General features: G+C 41.3%; 1 protein-coding gene across 5 annotated transcripts in view; it reads left to right on the forward strand.

Moving 5' to 3' along the window:
- The window catches only part of IPO11 (importin 11), a 253163-nt gene that overhangs the window by 146967 nt on the left and 79399 nt on the right, over nt 1-26797 (forward strand). For all 5 annotated transcript variants that reach the window (XM_034773322.1, XM_034773326.1, XM_034773323.1 and 2 more), the window contains exons 26-27: nt 7186-7281; nt 17760-17873. In XM_034773322.1, the coding sequence (XP_034629213.1) occupies nt 7186-7281; nt 17760-17873 (210 nt within the window). The remainder of the gene's footprint in view (nt 1-7185; nt 7282-17759; nt 17874-26797) is intronic.

The raw sequence follows: 26797 nt of genomic DNA on the forward strand, positions 1-26797 counted from the left end.
CAGTCACTTAACTCTTCAGGCAGCTTGGAGTATGGAACTTAGTGAGGACTTGGCCCGGTGAGTGTAATGTGACCTTAAAATAATTTTATTGATTTGTTCCATAGCCTAGCAGCAATACTTTTAAACCGTAGAGACAAATTTGTGAGTGGCCAACCATTGTATTGTAAAGCTGTTGTACTCAGGAAAACTCAGGAACCTAGTTTCACTTGCCTTTACTTGCATTTGGGTATGATGAGAGAGAACTCATGGAAGCTAGATAGTAGTGCTATTTATACTTTAAAAAAAAAAAAAGTCTATATTAACAATTCACCACACTGGAACATTCCACATTCAAAGAAAGACCTTGGGGTCAGCACTATTGTATTTAATTTAAGCTAGCAGTGAAATCTTGGAATTTGCAGGAAGCTAATCACAATTGTATTTTATTATAATGGCAGGTGAGATAGGAAAGGGATATTGTGTGAGGTGGACATAGGTTTAAATATGTAGGTATTTAGTATATCGTGGCCTAGAGTATAATATAGAGGATACACATCACTGTTAATTAAAAAAGAAAATGCAAAAAAATAATTCTCAACTCCAAATACATTTTAGAAAATTGTTGCTATTTCATTTTTAAACTTGGTTCTGAATTTAGTTATAGTTTTAGAATATTTTACTTTTCATTATTTGGATAAAAGTGCAACATTAAGAAATTGTATATAATTCTAAAATTGCTTAAAATATTTCTTAATCTAGATTATTTCATAATAAATAATGAATTTTTTTGTTGACATATTAAAAGGTAATTAACTATGTCTAACACTCCAGAAATCTTAAGGTCTTCCCATACATTTAATTCTTTGGTCATGTGGGTAGTGAAAACTATTTTATCTTGTGGATGCTTCCTTTCTGTAAATGTAATGTTAAATGTGGTATATTTTAGTTGCACTCTTTAGTATACTGTAAACCTGCAAAAATGTCACCCAGTTCAATTATTTTAACTACAAGTACAACCAAGTGAGAAATATCAGAAAAATTTGGGCGTGGGGCAGGGGGAGGCATGAATGTATGTGTGTAGATTCTGTATTACCTTAGCACCGAGGAGTTCTAGACATAGTTCATAGGCACTGTATAAAAACAGAGAAAAAAGATTATCTCTGCCCAAGGAGTTTACAATCCTAAATATAAAACAAGAGGCAACAGGTGGATACAGTTGGAGGAGTATAAGAAAACAATGAGACAATACTGGTCATCATAATTGGCAGTTATCACAACATACCAACATCTTAACCACTGTCAAGTGTTTTGTAGGCACTGTGGCAAAGCAGAGATTTGAGGAGGGATTGGAAGGTGAATAATGAGATGGCTTTGCAAACGTTTACAGACAGTGCTTCCCACATGTGTGGGGCAGCATGGGAGAAAGCACACGCTTGTTTTAAAATTTAATAAATGGGCAAAGAAGGCTGTCATCATAGGCTAATTTAAAGTAAGCTTAGAGATGATAGGTAAGCTGGAAATTGACTGTAAAGGGCCTTGAAAGTGAATACACTCATCTTATGTTTGATGTACTAGAGAAGAGGGAGACAGTGGAGGGATGCAATGAGGGACATGACATGGTCAAAGTGACACGGTAGGAGAATGATCTTTGCAGCAGCATTCTAAATGGAGATGAGTGGGGCAAGATTGCATTTGTCAAACCCAGAGAGAAGGGTGTTCCATTAGTCAAGGCGCGAGATGAGAGTTTGAACAAGATTTTTAGCTAGATGGATGGTTAAGAAAGGCCATATCTTAGAGATGTTATGGAGAAAGATTTGGTAAGATTTATACATAGCCCAGATGTGAGGACCTAGAGAAATGTTGGAGTTGAAGAAGATGCCCAGGGTTATGGGCCTGATGGTGATGTTGTCCACACTGATCAGGAAGGGAGGTAGCAGGTGGGGCTTGAGGAGGATGATTAGGAATTCCATTTTAGCCATGTTGATCTTGAGCTGATAGCTAGACATCCACAAGGAGATGTTAGAGAGAGAAGCTGAGATTTTAGTTTGGACAGAAAAAAATAGGTCTGGAGTAGCGATAGATCTGTGAGTCATCAGTATAGAAATGGTAGATGAATTGAGATTTCCCAGAGATAAGGTGTAAAGGGAGAGGAGAAGAGGACTAAGGACAGAGCCCGGTGGTATCCTGACAGAAAGTTGAAGGACAGATGAGGAGGATCCTCTGAACAACACACTGAAGAAGTGATGAGAAAGGTAGAAGGAGTACCAAGATAGGATGGAGTTATGGAAGTGAAGGGAGCACAAGATTTCGAGAAGAGGAGCATTGTTGATGGTGTCAAAGGTGACTGGCACGTCAAGGAGGATGAGGATGGAGTACTGCTTCTGAGCTTTAGCTAGCAGAGCTCATAAAAGACTTGGAAAGAGCAGTTTCAGTGGCATGCAAGAGTCTAGGATAGAATTAGAGGAGAGGGACTCCAGACAGTGATTGTAGATGGTGCATTCAGTGAGCACTGTTTACGCGGAAGGATGGTCTTGTGATTTAGGCACTGGACTGAGAGTTGGGTGGTCTGGGTTAACTTCCTGGTGCTGACACAGATTTCCTATTTAGCTTTGGGCAACTGATTTAATTTCTCAATGCCACAGTTTCCCATCTTTACAAAAGTGAATAATATTCCCTTTCTCCCACCCCCTTTGTCTTGTTTATTTAGATTGTAAACTCTTCTAGATAAAGATTATCTCCTACTTTGCATTTGTACAGTGCCTTGCACAATCTTGGTTAGGATATCTAGTTGCTACTGTAATATAAGTAGCTGTTTTTGTAAATTGCATTGTTGGGTTCATTCATGTTACTTTTTTTTTTTAATAAAGCTTTTGGGAACTCCAAAGATACTGTGAAAAACAGATCTCAATAAATTCATTTCTGAGATCTAAAAATACAAGTATTGACACTTTAAATATGCCTTTTGAGGAAACTCGGAAGAACATAGAGATTCATACTGTGCAATTCAGATGTTACAATAATTATGGTTTATTACTGTCACTGTTTGAAAAAATGATGTCTTTTCTAGGAGCTTTAACTGTGTCTCTTAAGTCTTAGTTTGACTTGCATTCAGTTTTATTAATACAACATTATTATTCATATAGTAGAAGTCTGCAATGAACTGATTTCTCATTGTGATATACTAATTATGATAAAAATTGCAGTGTATTTTGCCCCAAGGAAATCCAAGAAAAACATTTTCTGTTTTGAAGTATTCATGAAACTTGAAAGTTAACAAGCTCCTTTTTTGGTAACAAAATACTGCAGAAGCTTTGTTTCCATTCTCACTCCAGTCCCTATCTCCCTCCCTCCAAAACTATCTATATGGGGAGAAGATTTCCGATTGTAGAGGCCTTTTTTATCTGGCAGACAAAGGCATACTGAGATGCAGTGCCTGGAAGAAGAAGCTGAGCTGTATACAATTTTCTGCATACAGTACTTGTCACTTAATGTACCTAGGCTGGGGGTGTGCAGCCTGTGGTTTGGGGGTCACTTTTGATCCTTGAGATGCTAAATTCAGAAGAAAAATGTTATTTGATTATTAATTGAAAATGTGTTTCCTGAGCCAGGCCCTGTGATTTTTAAAGTGAAGTACTTGAATCAATCATTTCAGTATTGGCGGTATGTCTACACTGCAATTAAAAACTCGTGGCTGACCCATGCCAACTGACTCAGACTCACAGTGCTTGGGCTAAGGGGCTGTCTAATTGCAGGGTAGATGTTTGGACTTGGGCTGCAGCCCAAGCTCTGGGATTCTCCCACCTCACAGGGACACTGTTTTCCCACCTGCCTCTCATTGCCTTTTTGCAGCCCCAACAACAATTCTGATGGGATCCCATATCTCTTTGAACAGTTCCAGTAGTCAGTTCATTGGCCACCCTCCATCTTTGTTGGGTTGTGAGAGCCACAGGAGGAACAGATTGCAGCCCAGATGGTTTTTAAATGGCTTCCCTTACTCATGGTAGCAGGGGGGAGTGGAAGAAGAGGAGAAGCTGACAGTCATACCTCAGTCACGGTTCCTAGGTGACTCATGGCTGCAGCACTAGCTGATTATGATACCCAAAAAATCATATGCCACTTGAATATAGCCACTAGCCAGAGTGCATTGTACACCAGCCGCTCCCTCTCCACATCTTCAGTATGCTTCTGCACATCTCAACATTTCCCCCATGATAATAGCTAATGTGGGGAAGGGAGACATCAGAGTCAAATATACTGGCTCTGCACCCTACTGGTGAGACTCACACACTGGGGGAAGTCCCAGCAGAAGATTTGTGGGTGGTTTCTTCTCCCTTTTTGCACCATGAGAAATGCCAAATGGAGAAGAGTAGCCCAGAGGATCTGTCACAAAATATTGATTGTAGCCTCTTGACCTTTGTGAAATAACATGTTTGGCCCTCAGGCTGAAAAGGTTGGGTACCATCTTATGCACCGCCTCATTCATTCATCTTCTTTTTGTGGACAAGTAGAGACAGCTTTAGTCTTCCACCACTTAGCAGTGTGGTATCGATTTATATTCTTTTTTTTAGTATCCCCTCTTAGTCTTCCATCTGGCTATATCTCTGAAATAAACTTGGAGGAAATGACTTTGTTTTGAAAAATTGCACCAGTATTTGTATGCAAACATCTGTCTTATACTACCAACGTTATAAATTATGCATGTTTTTAAACACGCATGTTTTATTTTAATTACTTTTTAATTCAGGGGACTTTCTCAGTGTATATTTCAACAACCTAATTTACATTAAATACTGTAAATTACTGACCAGCAAACTGACATGTTAAGGTTTTCTTCCATATCAAAAATTCACATGCCATATTTTCCTCTCAACATTTTAATATTAAGGCCACTTTGGGGCTTAGATATTGTATGAAAATTGACACTTTAAAGAAAGTAATTTGAATACATTGTTTTTGAATAATCTTGTAAACTAATGTATTGAATTTAAATAGGCTGGAGCTTTCCTGGCAAAGTTTTGTTTTCTTAATATCTACAGTTAGTTTCCATTGGGTGTTTATAATTTTTGCGCAGGGTTAAAAAAGGCTCTGTGTACTAAGCATTTTGAATCTAAAATAGTTATTCTGTGTTTATAGCCACTGAAGTACAAGATGTCCATCTTGAATTAAGATGACCAAATGGTTTGCCTGTACATATGTGGTGTCAATTCATGAAGTATTGGATTACTGTTCTTGAGAATTTGTGATTCTCACTTGGAGACATTCAGAAGAATGAAAGATTTGGAGATGGAAGGGCAAGATTCTTTCCTCCACTCCATCCTCCTATGGTGGTAGAAAGGGAATGTAATCTGTGCAACTGATCATCCTCCCACCACAAGAAGGCCTTCAGCAGACGTAGACCTGGAATATTAAGCTCCTCTGCAACTTTAATCTCTGTGCATGTGGTATGGGGGAGTCTTGGCTGGATTGTGCTGCACTTTGGGGGCCCCATTGCCTATGGCACAAGTTAGAGCAGCCTCTAGAACTGCTCTAAACTGGATTGGGGCTGATCAGAAAGTGAAGTAGTAATTGGCTTTGATGGCCATCCCTCCACCCCCTTTGTGTCCTGAGCTGATCATAGACACAGCAGAGAATCTGTCTTGAGATATTTAAAGAACAGGCATTGCTCAAAGATGTACTATTTTGAACTGCTACTCTAAAAGTTATGCTTAGAGTAGTAGAAAGAGGCTTAGTTAAGAAAGAAAAGGGATTGGCCATTCCTCACTGAAATTTTTCAATGGGATCTGTGGATTCTTCAAGTTATTGTTCCTATGGGTGCTCTACCATTGGATATGTGCATGCCCATGTGCTCTTGATCAGAGACTTAAATTAGCAGTGTCTGCAGGTCCACACCTGTTCATTATACAACCTCATGCTCTGGTGTAAGAGCATATATGGAGAGGTGAACTCACCACCATTTCAGTTCCTTCTCAACTGCTTTTGGCTCCAGATCTGTTTCACATTGCGTTTTGCTGTGATGCTGGGAGTACCTTTCCCAGACCTGAAGAAGAGCTCTGTGTGGCTCGAAACCTTGTCTCTCTCACCAGCAGAAGTTGGTCCAGAAAAAGTAACACCTCACCCACCTTGTCTCTCTGCTGCTCTCTGACCTTCAGCCTTCTCCAGCCCTCACTTCAGAAAGTCAACCAGCAAATCCTTTTTGGTGCTCTTGCTTTCAGGTCTTTTCCCAGGAACCATCTGCAGCTCCCATCTAAGACTTTCCACAGTCCCCTGATCTCTGACAGCTCTCACTTGCCCTTGACTCCCAGGCAGTTCTCACTTGCCCTTTTCCTGACTGACTGAGACTGTGCTCTAAGGAAACTCTTACTCACTAAGGCCTTGTCTACCCTACAGGGGAAATTCGATCTAAGCTACCCAATTTGAGTTACATGAATAGCATAACTCAAATCGATGTCACTTAGATCTACTTATCACAGGGCCCACACTACTCAATGTCAACGGGAGATGCTCTCCTGTCAACTCCCCCTACTCTTCTCGATCCGGGGGAGTACAGGAGTCGACAGGAGAACGACCTGCCGTCGATTTAGCGGGTCTTCACTAGACCCGCTAAATCAACCGCCGATCCATCGATTGCTGCTTGTCCCCCAGTAAATGTAGACAAGCTCTTAGACTCTTCCTTTCTCAGATTCTTCCTTGATCCTATATAGCCCCAGGAGCTGCCCTTCCCTCTTAATAGACCAAACTGGAAGCACCTGTTCTTGCACAGGGGAACTGGATCTCCTTTATTGAAAGAATTCATCTCATGTGATGGAGGTTATACTAAATAAATTGTCACAGATTGCTTGCTAGCTAATATTTTACTTAGCTGTGGAACCTACTTTCCTATGTCTCCCTCCCACCAAACACTTTTTTACTTTATATGTGGTATCTTTTCTCTGTTCCAAATTCAAATCAGTTAGAAACAGCAAAACATCACAGATCAGCTGCTTACATATGTATTAGTTCAGTTGTACTGTTCAGTTTAGCAGGATGTTTTGTACATTTCTGAAGAGTATTGTAAATGTCTAATTTGTATAGTTTATGAAATAGCCCACATTCTGTCACCCAGGCTAATAGACATTAATATGCATAAGTCGTAGAACTTCCATTGTAGTTTTTCAGTGTAATTCTTTGCTTGTTGTTACGGGTTTTTTTTGTTTTTTGTTTTTTTAGGTTGTGGAAAATGTCCTAAAAGTAAACCCAGCATTGGGGCCTCAAATGTTTCAACCCCTTTTGCCATCTGTGTTCAGGGGGATTATAGATGGGGAGGTAAGAATTATTTTCTTCAAACTACTCTAGTTTTTCATGGCAAATGTATTTGCTTTCCACTTATTTTCCATAAGTTTGTACCCAGATACCAATATTAAGTAAGTAATAGATTTAATTTTGAAAAGCAACTACTGGAAAATGAAATCTTGTGACTGGAATATTTCATGTGATTTCACAGGCTTATTTCTTACCTTTCCAAATGAACATGTACATCACTATACTTTTTCACCTCTGCCCTTATGAATTCAGTGTTACAAATTCAAATATTCTATTTGGGGTAGTTTTTATTACATTTTATGAAGTGTGTAGTACATTAACATCATAGAAGAAATTCAAGTCATCAAGTACATCCCCCTGGGAGTCAGGTATAATGAAGAATAGGAGAAGTATCAAATTTAATTACAGATATTAAATTGATTTTACCCTTGATATTAGTAGTTCTACTCTCTTTTGTATATAAAATGCAGGATTTATGGAAAATACAGATTTTAGGAAAGTTCTTAAGGCATTTGTTTCTCATTTACTAGAGCCTTCTTATAATGTCTACTGATCCCTGCTGCTCTTGGCAAGTCTCATCAGAACCCAACCAACTCATATTATGGGCCTAAGCATTGTCCACTTCAGCCTTAAGATCAGTTTAAAGCTAATGTTTTTCACCACAGCCCCCCAGCAGTCTGCACTTTCCCAGCTGTCCAGCCATTTAAAAAAAAATAGCAAAATCTGTTGTTTCATAAATACATTTAAATCTCAAAACTTTAAATCAGTGAAACAGTATTTAAACTTGGCTCACTTCTGAGCCAAAAACAAATAAAAATTCCACGCATATTATTTTAAAATTCTGCAAAATTCTGCAAATTTTATTTGTCAAATAAATGTGGAGACTCCAGCATGGCATTGGGGAGCACAGGCCACTGGCTGCACAAAAGTGGGAGATCACTGAGCAGCTCCCACCCAGGACTTGGACTCAGCGGTGAAGCTGCACCAACCCTGACAGAGCGCAAGGACAGGGCCTACCCCAGAAACACCCCAGTGCCCTGCCCCTCCATGCCAGATGCACCAGGTGTGGGCAGGCAGGCTCAGCAAGGTAGGATCCAAGTGTGGAGGGGCTTAGTGTGGGGGGATCCAGGTGTGTGTTGAGAGGGTCCTGTGTGGGGTAAACTGAGCTCCGGTAACTCAGTGGAGGATCTGGGTTTGGGGGGATCTGGATGCACAGGGGCTTGTTGTGGGGTTCTGGGTGCAATGGTAATGGGACGCTGAAGGGGGGTCCAGCTGAGGGTGGTTAGGGCTCAGTGTGGGAGAGGGATAGAGCTTGTCAGAGGGGTCTGGGTGTGGAGGGCTCAGTGGGGAGATCCAGATGCTGGAGAAGTGAGGTTCAGTGAGGTGGGGATCCACACCAGATGGGGGGATCTGGGTGTGGGTGACTCGTCGGTGGTCCAGGTGCAGAGGGAGTGGTGCCTGTCAGGGGTTCTGGGTGCAGGGGTGGGGGTAAGGCTCAGTAGGAGGGTCTGGGTATGAGGGGGTCTGGCTGCATGGGGTTGGGCTGATGGGGTGAGCAGGTCCCCTCTCCCTGCAGCAGAGGAGCAACGAGTGCAGGAAGCATGGGGAGGGGGAGTTTGCAGAGCTTCCTACAGGCGGCGGAGAAATCTGGGGGTGGGTCTGACATGGCCCCAGATGCCGTGCAAGAGAAGAGGAAGTCCCGTCCTCCCCAGCCCAGCCAGGACTAGCAGCTGAGCCCAATGCAGGGTGGGAGCCACCAGCTGGGTCTTCCCCAGTCACACCCTCTACCCCACAGTGATTTACCTTTCTGCTGGCTGCCCTGGACACCTGCAACATACTGCTAGGGAGGGTCACATGACCACGCTTGTGGCTTCTCTTTTCTTTCCTGTCAGAAAGTCATTTTTCTGCAGGGAAGCAAAGGAAATCTACAGGGGGACATAAATTCTGCACATGCACAGTAGCGCAGAATTCCCTCAGGAGTAGAAGTTGCAGGGATCCTTACAATGCATTGCAGGATTGGGACTTAATGTTTTAGCAAATTTGTGATTGGCTAAACCATTGAAGTTGTGTGTGACTAATTTCTGATCATACTATGTGGAAAAGTGTGTGTCTGTTTAAGCCAGAACCAAAAATAAATGACTTCTTTGATTTTGCTCAGGCTTTAAAAAAGAAAGAAGTTTAGTCTGATACTAAGTAGGGAAAATTTCAGCCAAAATTAATTTGTTTCAGAATATGTGGCTGATACTGAAAACAGATAAAAAGAATGACAGTTTATATGTACTCATAATATCACATAAAACATGGTGTGTATTGTAAACCATTATACAATACTGTATTAATTGAGTTTATACAGCACATTATGAACAATAAGTTTCTCCACGCTAATTAGAAGTGTTTTGAGTTTTTTTTGTGAGCAACTAATTTAATTCAAATTCAAAAAAGATTCGTAGGTAAGTAAATAAAGTAAATAAATGGCATAGATAAAATGCGGTAGTCCGGGAAGTCATAACATCTTTAACTTTTTTGGGAAGAGTTCTAATATTGCCTTTGACTAAGGAGCAGCCCTTTGTTTTAAGTGAACATTTTAAAGTACCTCTCAGTTTTCAATTTTAGTGAACGTAAGAACATAATAATACCATACTGGGTCAGACCAATGGTCCATCTAGCCAGTATCCTGTCTCTGATGGTGACCAGTGCTAGATGCATCGGAAGGAATGAACACAACAGGGCAATTTTGAGTGATCTATCCCCTATCATCCAGTCCCAGCTTCTGGGATTAAGAGGTTTAGGGATACTCAGCGAATGGGGTTGTGTCCTTGACCATCTTGGCTAAAAGTCATTGATAAACCTATCTTCCATGAATTTATCTAATTCTTTTTTGTACCCAGTTATACTTTTGGCTTTCACAACGTCCCATGGCAACGAGTTCCACAGGTTGTATGGAAAAAGTACTTCCTTTAGTTTGTGTTAAACCTGCTGCTTATTAATTTCATTGGGTGACCCTTTGTTCTTCTGTCATGTGAAGGAGTAAATAACACTTCCCTATTCATTTAATAAGGAACATCAGACATTTAGAACTAGGGTGACCAGACAGCAAGTGTGAAAAATCGGGACGGAGGTGGGGGGTAATAGGAGCCTATATAAGAAAAAGACCCAAAAATCGGGACTGTCCCTATAAAATCGGGACATCTGGTCACCCTATTTAGAACCTACATTTACTGTACTTGATTCCATTGTTACTGTAAAATATATCTATATATTTATATATTATAAATAATTTAGATATTAGAATCTTGAATTAAGAGAATGGGTTTAAAGAAAACATAATAAATTAATACCATGTGCACTGAAATTTATCTTGTCAGTTTTTCTTCCTTTTGTTTAAACTTTGGCAGACTGAGAACAACTATAGAGTTCTCTTATTTTAGGGGGTTACTTCATCCTCTTCTGTTACATGACCTAAGGTTTTCATTTCATCATTTCTCTTTTTCTTGGTGGTTTTTAAGTATACCTGATAAATCCTATTATTTTCTCACTTTGAATAAAAAGACTTGAAATAACCAGTAGGTGATATCATGAAGTGGTAAAATAACATATTTCAGCACTTTCTCCGTCATCTGTTATTTCACAATTTGTGTATTTGCACTCTGCTATTCCTTAACTGTTACCATGAGGAAGTGTCACTACTGAGAATTACAGTGATGAGTTGCTGTTGTCAGACCAACAGCACTTTTATAAAGCTAACAAAAGATCTGATAAATTGGGAAAGGAACCAAACTACCACTGAGAATTTGTTGAGTCCCCTGTGCCAGGGACAAATGAACTAGATAAGGAAGGAAAAGGAGACTGTCAAGCTGCTACTGATGTTCTGCATAGCTCAGTGACTTGAAGTATCACTGAATAAGGATGCTAACTGAGATAAGAGAGAAGTATGTTATTTTGCTTTTGTTTTGTGCTTCGAATTCCATGTTCTCCCTTTCCGTGGTGCTGTTGTATAAACATTACGTACACTGAGTGGGTTAAACACTTTGCTTTTTCAACTAGCTAGGGTTTTATTTTAAGTTTTGAAAGGCATTTTCTTGAACTTTGAGAGGCTATTCTGCATTCCTTAAAATGGGGGCAATGTCATTCCTAAATACATAATGGTTAAGAGGCAAATTTTAATTCAGTCAATAGCCTGAATAAATGAGCTGTGCAACCTAAGTAAAGGAATGTGGAATTTCATGGGAATTGGGGAAGGAGTCTGTTGTGTAGCCTTTGTGGTTTTTGGAATCCCTTGCTGTCCTACCTACTTCTCCCATACGCTAGAGGAATTTAGGGAATCACCACATTGCAAAACACGGCATGCAAGAAGTACCGAATACTTGTATGGTGGCTTAGTATCCTTCCTATCCTGCTGCACAAGGTTGCACTGCAGCAAGCAAGAAAATTCCAGTAATTCATAATGTTCCTACAGCTATCTTAATTCTGTACCTCGTAGCCTATGCATTTTTCTTTTACAGTATGTCTACACTTTGAGCTTGAGGGTGTGATTCCCAGGTTAAGGAGACATATGTGTGATACCTCTCATCAAGCTAATGGACTAAAAGCAGAATGGAGCTGCAACAGCAGGACAGTTAGCCAGCCCAAATTCATACTCTTCTGAGACCCTAGGCACATACTAGGGGTGGCTAGTCCATCCCACTGCTCATGCTGCCATGGCTGCACTCTATTTTTAGTACTCTAGCTTGATGAGAGCTAGCACGGGTATGTCTCCTTGAGCTGGGAATCACACTCCCAACTCAAAGTGTAGACATACCCTCAGTGACACCTCTGTAACTCTTTGTCTTCAATACAGGTATAAAGGTGTGACTGTTTGTAGCATGTTAAACATCTGTTGATGCACAAGAAAGAACAAAATACAGCTTACTCTTTGAGCGATGTTTGCTCCTACTATGCTAATAGGAATAAAAAGCAGTAAAAACTTAATTGTGTTAAAGTCAGCACATATAATTCTGAATAGCCATAGGGAGCAGATAGGTTGAGAAAAACGGTGGTTCCATTAGCCACTCAGTCCATCAGTTACTAACAAGATGTATGGTGGCCAACATGCGAAGGTTGCCTGGGGACCCATGGACCTGGTTTCAACTCCTATAGAGCTTCACATTCCTGGTTATACTGGACTTCTCGAGGCCCTCAATTTTTGAGAAGACTGGTCATGAAAATATTCTAGACCACAGTCCCCTTTTCCAGTCAGGCCATCTGCATCTTGTGCGGAACAGAAGCCTCATGTTTCTCCAGGTCAGCAGCAAATCCAAACTTCTGAAGAAGAGCAGTTTCATCAGACTGATCTCCTCCAGCTGCACTTTTATCTTCTTTGCCTGCCAAAGCTGCGATCCCATTTTCTTCAACACCACCTTAGCACACTCATAAATTTCAAAAGCTTCTGAAGAGGTTGGTGAAAGCGTGTGACTGAAAAATCCCACAAACATCTAGACATATTACATACTGCACTTCTAGAAAGGCTGACAATGCCAGTTAGTGAGGACCTGCTGGAATTGGCTCAGTTTTTTTGACAAACACCACCGGAATTCCTGCTTCCTCAAAAGAGATCAATAGAAGATATCAGGTACCATCATCAAGGTTTGAATTATTCTGTACTGACCCCATACCAGGCTCTCTTGTAGTTGTAGCAGGCCAGGAGCATACTAAACAGCTAATGCCAAAGGAAAAGGAGCCCAATCATTTGGACTTGCTGAGAAGGAAGAGCTTTGCGCTCTGCCAGTCTTCAAATGAGAATCTCAAATTATCAAGCTCTCCTTTCTAAAGGCAAGTATCTCTGCCGGAATAGGATCTCCAGGTTCCTTGACAAGATACCCAGGAGTCCAGATCAGAACTGCAATCTCTGATTAATGAACAGCTATCTCTAATACCTCATTACAAGTCGCAATGGATGTATCCAGTGCTGCTGTCTATTTCATGATGACTGCCATAACAACGAGGCAAGTGTCTCTGTTCCAGTCTTTGGGTATCCCGCATGAAGTTGAGAGCACTACTGAGGATTTACCATTCTAGAGCTGAGAGGTACTTAGCTTTAAAACAGGTGACATCCAACGTATCTCCGTAAGATCTCCGGTGAAAATTTAAAGTCATTTGGAAGAATACAGTCAGTTGGGGAAAAAAAATTCCTGCAGTCTCAGCTGATGAGTCTATTACAAACCTTGTATCACAAGTATTTTGGCCTGCTAGTAAGAAACAGTGTTTCCACCAGAGGTGTCCATTTGCTTCAGCTACGTCTATCAACAGGCAACAAGTTTGGTGGTCATGTCAAGAACTCAAAACTGATTGTTATGCATCTTTTTCTCTTACTTTCCCGTTTTGGAAACCATCTATTATATTTTTGAGAAATCTGGAATATTATTTCATCAGACAAATAGGGCAAAGGTGAGGTTCCTCATCGATTCAAGGGAAGGGGTTTTTACTCTTGTTTATTCCTTAGCCCTTAGGGTGTTAACAAAAGTGCCTGGTGGTCATTGCAGCATTTCTATGAAAACAGACCATTGGAGTTTATCCTTACCTCAGTGATCAGCTGATACATGTTTCTTCCCCTCAGCAGGTCTTGGAAAATGTTCATTGCCTTCTTCAGCTGTTGGCGATTCTGGACGAAGTGTAAACAAGGAAAAGTCTGTACTGATTTCATTTAAAAAATATAATTCATAGGTGCTCTTCTGGACCCCACGGCATCAGCTTACCCACCTCAGTCCAGATTCAAGAAGATCATGCAAATCATAATTCAGTTACAGAACACCTGACACAAAACTATAAAGGATGAATCCCTTCTGCATATAAACATTTTACAGCTCAGGACGATTCTCGCCTGTCTAGTATTTTGTCTCTAACCCATGGAAAGTCTATACAGGTAAATGACAAACAACACCACTGCTATTTTTATGTAAACAGGCAGGGAGGAGCAAGGTCATCTCCCCTATGCCAAGAAGTAATCCAGCTTTGTGAGTGGTGCATCAAACATGGAATTTTTATCAAAGTTATTCATCTCCCAGAACTGATGAACACAGTTGCAGATTGTCTGAGTATGAACTTTCCTTCTGACCATGAGTGGTCCATAAATATCTGTTATTCAGCAGATTTTTCCAGAAATGGGGTCACCCAATTATAGATCTATTTGCCATGGCATTGATAGTCAACAGCTTTTGCTCGAGAGGCAGACAGAGTCCAGGGTCTCTTTCAGATACCTTTCTAATTCTGTGGTCAAGAGGACTCATGTATGCTTATCTGGCGATACCTTTGATATGGTGAATTCTGAGGAAACTCAAGCAGAATACTGCAGTGATGATTCTCATTGCACCAGCTTGGCCCAGGCTTTCCAGACCCGTTAAGAATGTCAAGTCAGACTCCAATATTGCTACCTTTAATTCTGTATTTGATCTCTCAAGATGAGGGGAGAACTCTTCATCAAGATGTACCATCTCTGCACCTTACAGCTCAGATCCTTGCTGCTTAAATGACTTGGAGAGGTCATGCTCCCAGGTTGTCTAAAGTAGTCTAATTAATAGTAGAAAAGACTCTGTAAAATCTACCCATAATGCCAAATGGAAATGGTTCACCATTTGGGCACAATGACATCATGTTTTACCTTTCCTAACAGACATCCCATATATATTGGACTACTTGCTTTCATTAAAAAATGTGGATAAAAGTACATCTAGCATCTGCATTTGCCTACCATCCACAAATTCAAAATTACAAAATATTTTCACATCCCACCGTTTCTAGATTTTGAAAGAGGTTAGTTGCAGCTATTCCTTTCTGGTTAGAGAATCACTTCCCTTGTGAGATTTGAATATTGTATTAGCTGGGTTATATTAGCTCCATTCAAACCATTAGCCACGTTTTCTTTTCAACATCTATCTGTGCAAACATAGTTTTCGGGTACTATTATGTCTGCACACAGAGTGGAAGACTTTTCATAAAGATCAGGTCTCACTTAGGCCATGTCTACACTAGCACTCATGTCAGCAAAATTTTTGTTGCTCAAGGGTATATTGGTACAGCTGTGCCACTGTGAGCTTGTAAGGATAGACATGACCCTAGGCCTTATTCTAGTTTCATTCCTAATTTTTTCTCATTTTAATATTATTCAAACTATTCATTTACCTGTGTTTTTTCCAACCCCCCATATGAATGATGCAGAAAAAAAAACTACACATACTAGACATGGCTAGGGTGTTATCTTTTATTTAGAACTCCAGTTCATTTAGAGACATCTTAATGTTTTGTAACCTATGCCAAAGAAGTAAAATGGAAGGCAATTTCTTCCCAAAGATTGTCTAACTGGATTTTGGGTGGTTTCAATCTCTGTTAAATGGCTAAATGGTTAAAGAGCCTTCTGTTCATATAAAATCTCTCTGTGCTAGAGGTCAGGCTATTTCAGTGGCTTTCTTTAGAAATGTTCCTATTGCCAGAATGTGTAGAGCTGCCACATAGAGTTAAATCCATACATTTACTAAACAGTATTCAATAGCACTATGCAATAGGGAAGGTTTCCAGAGCTGGCACGTCTTTTGGCATGACAGTTTTTCAGCCTTTAGTTACTTAAGATCAGATTTCCCACATCCTTGCATGGGAGTCTACATATATTCTAAGACCAGAAGGGACCATAATGATCATCTAAAGTGACCTGCATGTTGCAGGCTACAAAACCTCATCCACCCATTATATGCCCATAACCTCTGGCTGAGTTACTGGAGTCTTCCATTCTTGTTTTAAATACTTCACAGTTTTAGAAAATCCACCATTTACTCTAGTACAAACCAGCAAGTCACTCATGCCCCATGCTGTAGAGGAGGTGAAAGAAACCCAGGGTCTCTACCAGTCTGACCTGAGGGAAGATTCCTGCCTGATCCCAAATATGGCGATCAGTTAGATCCAGAGCATGTGTTCAAGACCCTTCAGCCAGATAACAGTTATCTGTAGTAACTCAGAGTCCTCCCCATCTAATGTCCCATCTCCAACGGTTGGAGATATTTTGCTAATAGCAGTCACAGATGGGCCCTATGCCATTATAGACATTCTCATCATACCATCCTCTCCATAAACTTATCGAGCTCACTCTTAAAACAAATTAGGTATTTTGCCTCCACTACTCCCCTTGGAAGGCTGTTCCGGAACTTCATTCCTCTGATTAAAAACCTTTACCTACTTTCAAGCCTAAACTTACTGATGGCCAGACAACAGCCATATAAACAATCACTTGAAGATGTGTTGTCTATATATATTCCATGACCGGCCCTCCTTTCCCACGACACTGAAGTCTGTAACAATTGAGAGACAGTTGGCCCCACCTGTTCTTTGCTTTCCCCTTGCGAGGGGATACAAGGTTAACTGGGGCACAACATGGGCCAGCAGGCACTGCTGGAGAAAACAATTCCGCTTACTGGTGCTAGGGGCATGTGAACACCCAAGAGTGGAAAACCTAAAGACAACACATGTCAAGAACATCCATTACTGTAAGCTAAATAACCTCTTTTTATTTATTTATTTAGAGTCAGTAATGTGCTTGTTGGTTTACAAAACACAAAAATAAAGACAGTCTCTGCTCTGAATAAAATATTCTCTAAAAGATGCACAAAAAACAAAATATACAGAGAAAAACTGGATGTGGATATTAAAGATGTTTTCTGTCTCATAATTATAATAAATTCACTTGCCCATATCTAAAAAAAATCTCAGATATCATTGTGGAGTATCTTCTTTTTCATTTTTCAAGTACAAAATATTGTAAAATATTTGTTTATAACTTGCTAGATGCGGGAGTCAATACCAGAAATACCATTGATATCTCCTGAATTGAACAATATTAATTGATTATACGAATATTATCTTATAACAATCCTGTGAGATTCTGAATACTAAGGCCATTATTGTAACTAGCTAAGGCACATTTTAAAAATATAAACTGAATTTTGGGAGACTAGCAAATTAGCCACTGTATAGACTTGCCAAAAGCTATCAAAGAGAACTGTAACAATATTTTAAGAGATATTAAACAGTTCTAGATATAATTAATAAATATTAATTTTAGAAAAATACATTCCAAATTTGCATTTGCTAACAGAATGCCATGTTACCAGTACAATACATGCTTCATTGTGTAAGATGCAATTAATCTAAACTATACAGTACCTTAAAAGTTAGCATCTGACAGCATTTACTACTCAGTGATATGTAATCTAACATTAGAATAGTTTGTCCAGATTGGTAGAATAGGAGCTATCTTTGGGGTAATGGTAGGTCAATACTGTATCTCTGGTGGCTTCTGTGGTACACTTCAATAAATCCTGATTTGGTAAAAGAAGGTAAGGCATCAAGAAAGGGAATGCATGCAGACATTCTCCCTATACTGTTTTGGTATTTCTGCAGTATGGTATGTACTTTTTCTACATTAAAATAAAAATCGTTTGTTTTCTTTACTTTTGTTTCAGAGGTATCCCGTGGTGATGTCTACTTACTTGGGAGTCATAGGTAGAGTTCTACTACAAAATGCAAGTTTTTTTTCACTGCTTCTGAGCCAGATGGCATGCGAGTGTGGTCAAGAGGTAAGAGGATTTGTCTTGGCATTTCAAATGAACTGTTTATGAAAGGCTTGATCCTATGAACACCAAGTGCTATTATTCACAAGAGTAAAGTTACTCTCCCACTTTATTGGTTGACATACCTCAAATGTGCAGGTAGAAATAAAAGGTCATTCTATTTTCACCTTCTATCTTCTCCCACTCTGGAAGAAAGCTTGTTTTAAAACATTTTGAAATGTCTGTGAAATATTTTACTGTTGTGAATTCCAGGGACTTCCCACAACCCTGTGTAGACCACTAAACAAAGCAACCATCAAGGGCGGGCATTTCTGAGAACTCATCCCTTTTATCAGAGGGGTAGCCATGTTAGTATGGATCTGTAAAAGCGGCGAAGAGTCCTGTGGCACCTTATAGACTAACAGACGTATTGGAGCATGAGCTTTCGTGGGTGAATGCCCACTTCGTCGGATGCATCCCTTTTAAGAGAAGTCAGGCAGATGTCTAATTTTTAGGGAAGGGTGTGAGGGGTTCCCCAGGGTGCAACCTGGAACTGGGTACTGCTGGGCCCTTTGGTTTACCAACCTGGACTTCCTCTCACACTGTGACCTTGTGACAAGCTGCAAACTTTTCCAGGTACAGCACTTACACAGACATCCAGTGGCAGGCAGTTACATGAATTCTTCTCATGAACCAACAACAGAGAGGTTCCAGCCAATTCCCCACAGCTCCCAGCCTAAGACCCCAGAGCTGTACCGTCCTGCCCTGATCAGAAGCCTGACCTCAGTGTACATTTATAACCCAGTCTGCCCCTCCGTTAATGTGGAGAAGACATGTACCAGCTTTTGTTCCTGAGCTGAGGTTTCCCAAACACTTGAAGCAAAACACACTGTTTTAGGTAAACTATAAAGCAGTTTTATTAACTACAGAAAAATAGATTTTAAGTGGTTATAAGTGGTAGGCATAAAAGGACGGAGATGGTCACCAAAGAAAATAAAAATAAGCACCCAATCTATATTCTATAAACTAAACAGGATTTGAATAAAGCAATATTCTCACCCCATTGGCTGTTACAGACCTTAATGTACAGACTTGCCTCCTGAAGTCTGGACCAGTCTCCTCAGATGATCTTTGTCTTCTTGGTGTCCTGATGGTTTCCAGTGTAGGTGATAGAGGAGAAAGGCCCTTGCCTGCTGCAATTGTCCTTCATTTTATACCCTTGTCCCGTGTGCCTGGCACTCTGGTAGATTCTAGCCCAGGCATGTCCTGGTGGGCTTTGCTGAGGGCTTGTCTACACTGGCAATGTTAAAGCGCTGCCGCTCTTAAAAAAACACCTCCACAAGGGGTGTAGCTACCAGTCCTGGGAGCGCGGCTCCCAGCACTGGTGCACTGTCTATTCTGGCACGCTATAGCGCTGAAACTTGTAGAGCTTGGGGATGGGGGTGTTCACCCCCCTGAGCGAGAAAGTTGCAGGGCTGTAAAGTGCCAGTGTAGACAAGCCCTAAGTCACTGTGAATGATCAGTTCCCATTGTGTGGTGCTTGCATAATTGAGTCACACAGTTGATTAATGAGTGGTCAGTGCCCACCTGGGCAGGGATTCTTTGTGTATCACTAACAAAGTGACAGCACATTTCAGTAACAACCATAGCACAATCGCATAACTTTATACACACTAATGATACACACATTTGGAGAGAACAGCCGGTTTCAGCAGATCATGACTTTCATATGATACCTTACATGGCATGTTTTACATGAAATATCACAACCATATATGAATAATGAATATGGGTGTTACAGGGTGTCATTCTGAGGTACAGTGTGTCACAAAGGGTTATTTCCCCTACTCTTGAACACTGAAAGATTAAGAGCAGTAGCCACCCTTCCCATCAATTTAACCCTTTGGAGGAAAATCTAACCCATGCTGCCATGATGAATTGCCACAGATGCCACTAGCTTCAAATGTACTGGCATACATCAGCAATAACCAGGACTGTGTCTGGGATAAGAGATCCCATTCTTCCTGTATCTTTTTCACTTGCAACCTAGCTGCTGGTAAACTATGGCATAGCTCCGGTTGTCTTAGCCATTCTGTGACCTATCAAACAATTAGTGTCAGTCTGTTTAATGCATTGCTTTTAGTTTGCCTTTCTGGTCAGACTCGGTAATTTTACAAAAGGTAGATGTCTCTTTGCCAGCTAAGCTAGGCCCTTATTAGACAGAAAGCAAGCAGAGAAAAGAAGAAATAGGAGCTATAACGTGGGGAAAGAAAAATTACATATTAGGGAGAGGGGGTCAAAGCATGTTGGCAATGCTGTATGCTTTTCAAAATTGATCCATAACTGGTTGGTGGTTATGTTCTCTGATTGCCTCCCCTCTCTCCATTCACGAAATCTAAAGCCCAATTTTGTGATATTAGAAATTGGGTTTACAGGAGGTGGTGTCAAACATGATGGCGAATCTCACTCCCTTAAGCTATTCAGTCTACAAACTTTGGTGTTCTGTCCACTGGCTGTCAGGTCAGATAAGTGCAGAGAAAAGGACAGACTTTCAGATTTGGTAGTGAGTTATCCTTTTAACATTGTACCTGGTCACCCCCAAGTTCATGTTGCCAATTCACCCAGCAGGAGTAGCCTAAAAAAAATGAGGAAAAGGCAATCTCAATCAGTATTATTTCCAACTCTTACCCTGTTGTGTGCTACCAAAAGCCCACACAACAATAAGAAAGATTAGGGCTGCCACATCACCAATATATGCACCATGCCCTGCCCGCCTCTTCTCCCAAAGCCCCGCCTCTTCCTCAGGTCCTGCCCTGCCTCTTCCCCCCAAGTCCCTGCCCCCATCCACTCCTCTTACCCCCTCCCCCTGTCGCTCACTGCTTTTCCCCCCCAACTCCCCCTGCCCTGGTCAGGAGGGACTCACCTGCAGAGCCAGGGCTGGGAGCTGCAACCACCTGGTGCAAGCAGGAGGTGGCCCTGGCTGAGTGGGGGCTGGCATGGGTGATGACTTGGCACCTCCCAATCTCCCCTGCCTGCAGTAGCCAGACTTTGGGTGTCCGGTCAGTAGATCTGACCAAACGCTGTTGGGTCCCCTTTTCGACCAAACTTTCCGGTTGAAAACTGGGCACCTGGCCATCCTACACTGTGGACTGGGTGGCCTAGTGGTTAATGTCCACTCAGTTGTGGCGTAGTGGTAGGGGAACTCAGGCCCATCCACTCCACCGGGCTCCAAACCAGGGCCCTAGGAGGGTAAACAGTGTTGATCCTTATTGGGGGGGACAGTCTCTCCGAGTTACCCTCCCTGGATCACTTCTTATCAGTGCTCCCTCCGCTTCTGTCCCAGAGAAGTGAGGGTGGGGTGCGGATAAAAAGGAAACAAAATTGCCATCCCAACCAAGCTCAGCATACAGTACTACATCATAGGCATCTCTAGTCCCTTTTGGTAGGAGCCTGCAGGGTAGGTCTGTACTTCTCTACAGCCTTCTTAGCTGGGTTGCTCCCTTTTCAACTCGGTCTCCAGTTGGAGTATGCTCTGCAGGGTTGGAGGGATGGGGCTAGCTGGGCCCAGTCCTTTAACCCCTTTTGTCCCAGTGTGAGGTTTGTATACCTCATCACACTCTCCAAGGCGTGAGGTATGAAGTGAATTGTATGTTAGTGGTTATGGCAGCCATGTCAGAGGCCCTAGTAGAAATGAGCAAGGGTGTACTCTGTGAACTTGATGGATAATTGCTTGTCAGGGCCAGCTCTTGCAAAGGAAGAACGTGCACAAAACCTTTTATATTCAACACCAGCAGACTACTTCTCTGACACCAAACCTCCCATGCAACTCGGATCAGTGGCTGCTAGGGCATTACTGTAGGTCCTTGCCCAGTCTGAAGCAACTGTTGGAACATTTTCCCACTGGAAACAAAAACTATTCAGTGATCTTGTTAGCGATGCCAGTTATGTGCATAGCTCCCAAATAGATCTGGTCACGGCAATGTATAATACCACTTCCTCTTTTCACCTGGCAAATCCCCAGTAATTCACTTATAGAGAATGTCAGTAACCACCAACACAAAATGAACCCAAGCTGTCCTTCTTAGTAGGTAGTCACTGGCCATTCAAGCAATGATGCCAAATTAATGTGATGTGTGATGCTGGGGAGGCAACCCTCTGAACAAGCCATCCTAGACATGCAGAAGAGCTCTCTGTAAGCTCTAAAGGCTGTCTCTTTCACCAACAGAAATGGGTCCAATAAAATATATTACCTCACCCACCTCATCTTGAATTGTATTAGAAGAATTGAACCAATTCCAGTTACCATTCAGTTATATTCTGGTATATCCCATGTGCTGCGTACCAGTTAACTGGTCCTGGGCATGTCAAGGCTTCTAAAATGAATTAAGAAATCCCTTATTACCATAACCTGTTGGGCAAAACCAGCTAGGCAGATGAGGGCTTTCAGTTCCCATCCCAAGAATAATCTATTGAAACATGATTATTATGAGCTATTGGGTGGTGCAAACCAGCCCACCTGTAGGATTCATTTTCCTGACACAATCTCAGAGATTATAAACAGGGAGGAGTTGGAGTAGTGGTGTTCTGGAATGGTTGGGGGAAGAAAGAAAGATAACCCAACTATAAACCTGTATTGGGTGCAGGGAAAGCAATCTTTTCCCCTTTTCTCTCTTTCTCTCTCACACACTTCTTTCCTTTACCCTCTAGCAAAGGAGGGCTTGTAACAACAGGCTGGGGGGAGAGGGCACTAGTCACATGACCGTAAAATGGCCCAGAATATAGAAATAGGCTTTTTATTTTTTGGTGTGCAGAAAAGGAATACAAAGAAATTCCTGTTCCACTTGCCCTAGATTTGTGTAAAATCTCATAAATATGGAGAGAAATAAACATTCATGTAATATCTAGAAATATTTTCTCAAAAATAAAAACTATATTAAGATGGAGTTAAGATTGAGATATTAGTAATTTACAGCTTAAAAATAGTACAAGAATGTTGCATTTATTCCCAAAACAAACATTACAAATTCACAGGAAATTCAGAGTTGAGGTTAAACATAAATCCAGGCATGCTGACATATGGAAATGCAGTTACAGTAACCCAAGAACAACCTTGGGTGAAATCCTGGCTCCATTGAAGTCAATGGCAAAATTCCTATTGACTTCAAAGAAGCCAGAATTTCACCACTTGCTCTTTGCCACATGTGCATTCTACAGAGAGAAGCATCACCAGATCCCTTTGCAGATTTTACAGAAGCACAGAGGGTAGATGAGCGAAAGGTTTACTTCAGCCCAGCGCTGCCCTTTGTGGGTGGTCCCTGCCAGCTAATCAACAAATATCCATTGAATGTTTTGAAATGTTGGGAATTCACCAATGGAAGCCCTCCTGACAAAGGACTGTTGCCATTGGCCAGCAGTCACCATCCTGCTTCTTGGAGGTCCCCTAGCCTATGATCAGCACTGTTCAGCACACTTGATAACAATTAATCAGTGATAGTACTGATAGGAATAAGGAAAGAAATAATTTACCTGGTATTGAATCACGTTTTATATCATGATTTGCTGAATACATTTGCTGATTGAAAAAACTTTTTAAAAAGATACAATTTTAACCATAGTTTGCATGTTAAGGCAATATGAAATTGAGCATTCATCTCATTATTTTAAACCAAGGAAAGCCAAGTCAATTAAGTGTACCTCACTTTCATTTATATAAGAAAATATTTGGCTTTCAAATGTGACACATGAAAGCATTCATTTAATTTTATACATTCATCTCACATTAGTACAAAAATAACTATTCCAAGGACCATGTTATTTGTACCTCTTTTCCTGGTTGTTTCAAAATGAAATGATTATAGTGTGTGCCTAGTAGCTCCCAGTATAATGAAAGCTGCACGAATTTTCAATTATAACTGTTTTCTGAAACTTCATCTTTTCCAAAATTAGTCTCTGCTTGATTGTGGGTTTTTTCTTTTTTTGCAAAGTTTGAGCAAACTTGTAATGTTGGCAGTTGTCTTTAACTTAGAAGCACTTTGGGCTCTCTCATTCCTTCATGAATTTTCCTAAAAAAACTTCGAGAAGGTTTTGTTTTGTAAAGCATTTTACCACTCAAGTAAACATCAATGTCTTTTTCAAGGGGAATCCCCTATATAGACATGGTGTCCTTGAAAGAGTGGAAAACAAATAACATGGCAAATACATAGTGTGTGTTAGGACATCACAAAGAAGAACACAGTGCTGGTAAAAATGGGTGTTATATAGATATGTTGGCAGCAGAAGTATAAAACAGTAAGTAACAGGAAACAATGAGGTGCAGTAACTCCTCGCTTAATGTTGTAGTTATGCTCCTGAAAAAATGCTACTTTAAGCGAAATGATGTTAAGTGAATCCAATTTCCCCATAAGAATTAAGGTAAATAGTGGGGGTTAGGTTCCATGGAAAAATTTTTTGCCAGACAAAAGACTATATATATATACACAGTATACGTTTTAAACAATTTAATACTGTACACGGCAGTGATGATTGTGTAGCTTGGTTGAGGTGGTGGAGTAAGTGGGTGGAAGAGGGTGGGATATTTCCCAGGGAATGTTTTACTGCTAAATGATGAACCAGCACTCGTCTGAGCCCTCAAGGGTTAACTTATTGTTGTTAATGTAGCCTCACACTGTACAAGGCAGCATGAATGGAGGGAAGGGAGACAGCATGGCAGAGAGAGACACACACACTGTGTGTGTGTGTGTGTGTGTGTGTGTGTGTGTGTGTGTGTGTGTGACTGACTGACTGACTGCATTGCCCCTTTAAGTACACTGACCCCACTCTAAGTACACTGCTTTTTTAAGTTGATCAGCAAGTTGAGACAGCAGCTGCTGCCAGCAAGCTCCCTCTGTCCTGAGCCCTGTCGTGTCCCCCGCTGCTCTGTGGAGATGGCCAAATGGGGTAAAGGAGCAGGACGGGGGGACACCCTGACATTAGCACCCCTCTTCTGTGCCCCCCCCCCCCCACAGCAAGTAGGAGGCTCCCAGGAGCAGCTCCAAGGCAGAGGGCAGGAGCACCACACTGCAGTGGGGGGAGGGAGACCTGAACTGCCCGACAATTGATAGCCTGCTGGGGGGGGCTGCTGGTCCACCCTGGTTCCAAACCCCCACCAGCTAGCTCCAACAGGCTGCTCTTTCTGCAAGCAGTGGACAAAGCAGGCTGATGCCAAACAGCGTTGTAAGGAAGCATTGCGCAACTTTAAACAAGCATGTTCCCTAATTGATCAGCAACGAAACAATGTTAACCAGGACAACTTTAAATGAGGAGTTACTGTAGAGGGACCTCTTTACTTGTTTTGTTTTCTTTTTTACTTTGCATTTATTTTTTGGCTTTCCATCTGCTATTCCCCCCCCCCCCCCTTTTTTTTTCTTTGTATTTTCATGCAACTTTCTTTCTCTTTCCTTTTTCGGTTTATTTTTGAATTTTGCAATTGCTTATATGACTCTTAAGTCATGTTGACAAAGGATCTCTTCTCAAGCCCTTCCTGCAGTGACAAAGATCTGCACAGCAACATCTGAAGATACCATCAGTTGGCTTTTTCATATTTCTACTGGTGGTGAACTTAGGCTAGAGCACCAGAAGAAGAAGGAAGTTGATCAGCCAAGGGCTGAAGTTACTTTTGCCAGCTACAAACTAAACTTAATACCCCAAAGTTCTGGTCCAGCTTTAATTTTAGAAGCCACAAAGCTTGAGTGGCCTCTTAGTTTAGCAAAACGCATTCTCCCACCCAAACCTATTTGAGTGATTTTTAGTCAATCTGTTCTGCGCTGTGTCTGAAATAATTATGACTGCATCATATCTAACACCAATTGAAGCCATCTTTGGAATTCATTGTATAGTAACTAATCACACACTAATGTGTGAATATACTGCACTGAGAGCAGAATAGGTTTGAGATCTGAGGCGCTCTCTCTCTCTCTCTCGCTCTCTCTCTCTTCCTTTCTTTTATGAGGACTTAGCCATAGTGTCTCATCTATTAAGCTCCTCCAGCCTAAACTCTTGTAACTCACTTTGTAGAGTGTGACAGTGAGATCAACACATGTCAGTTTGTGCAGCATGCAGCAGGATGCCTCCTAAATAAGGAAGAAATATTGAAAACTGATTGCCCCAATGCTCTGCATGTTCTTATGGCTCCTTTTGTGCTTCTGGAACTAATATAAGGCCCTGATCTTTTCTACAAGGCCCTCAGTGGATGAGGGCCCAGCTTTTTCTATCTGTTCACAATCCCCCAGAATAGCTTAATCTAGAGTACAGCTCTTGGGAGTTGGATGTGTAAGGCCTTTTTGAGAGAAGGCTATCAGCTGCAGAATAACCCTCCTGCAGGTGATCAGGTTGGGTCTAAGATTGATAGCCTTCAAATCATGATGCAAAACTCACTAATTTATGAAAGGCTTCCTTTAATAATGAAGATTAGTAATAAACATAAAAAGGAATTAATAACAAACATTTTTAAAAGTGCCTAGTAAGCAAAAATCTACCAGCAGAGGTAATACAGATTCTCCAGTTCACTGTGGCCATTTTGCACTGCATAAGCAATGCAAAACAACCTTAATGACCCCAAAGATGGCCAACAGAATATTCCCCAGGTGCAGGGGAACGTTCCACTGGTATACAGCTAGTGAAGATGGCTGTAGCTCCTCCTATTCCAGCCCCCACCCCACAATCCAAGGTAAAAGAAGGGGTATTTTGAGTGCCTTCCGAGGGCCCATTGGGGATGGGGTAAAGATTGGAGGGGCCATGGCAGAGCAGTGATCCGGTATGACTGATCCTCCACTGGTATAAGGTTCCTTTTTTCTGTTCTTGTGTAGCCCTAATTTTCACCAGGGTAAGTGGCTCTGAATCAGGGAATCTTTACTCTCCACTACATTGTTACTGAGAATCAGGGCTTGGAAATCTTACAGTTTTTGGAATCAAGA

Source organism: Trachemys scripta, chromosome 6 (genome assembly GCF_013100865.1).
Source record: "Trachemys scripta elegans isolate TJP31775 chromosome 6, CAS_Tse_1.0, whole genome shotgun sequence".
In the NCBI taxonomy this organism is placed as follows: Eukaryota; Metazoa; Chordata; order Testudines; family Emydidae; genus Trachemys; species Trachemys scripta.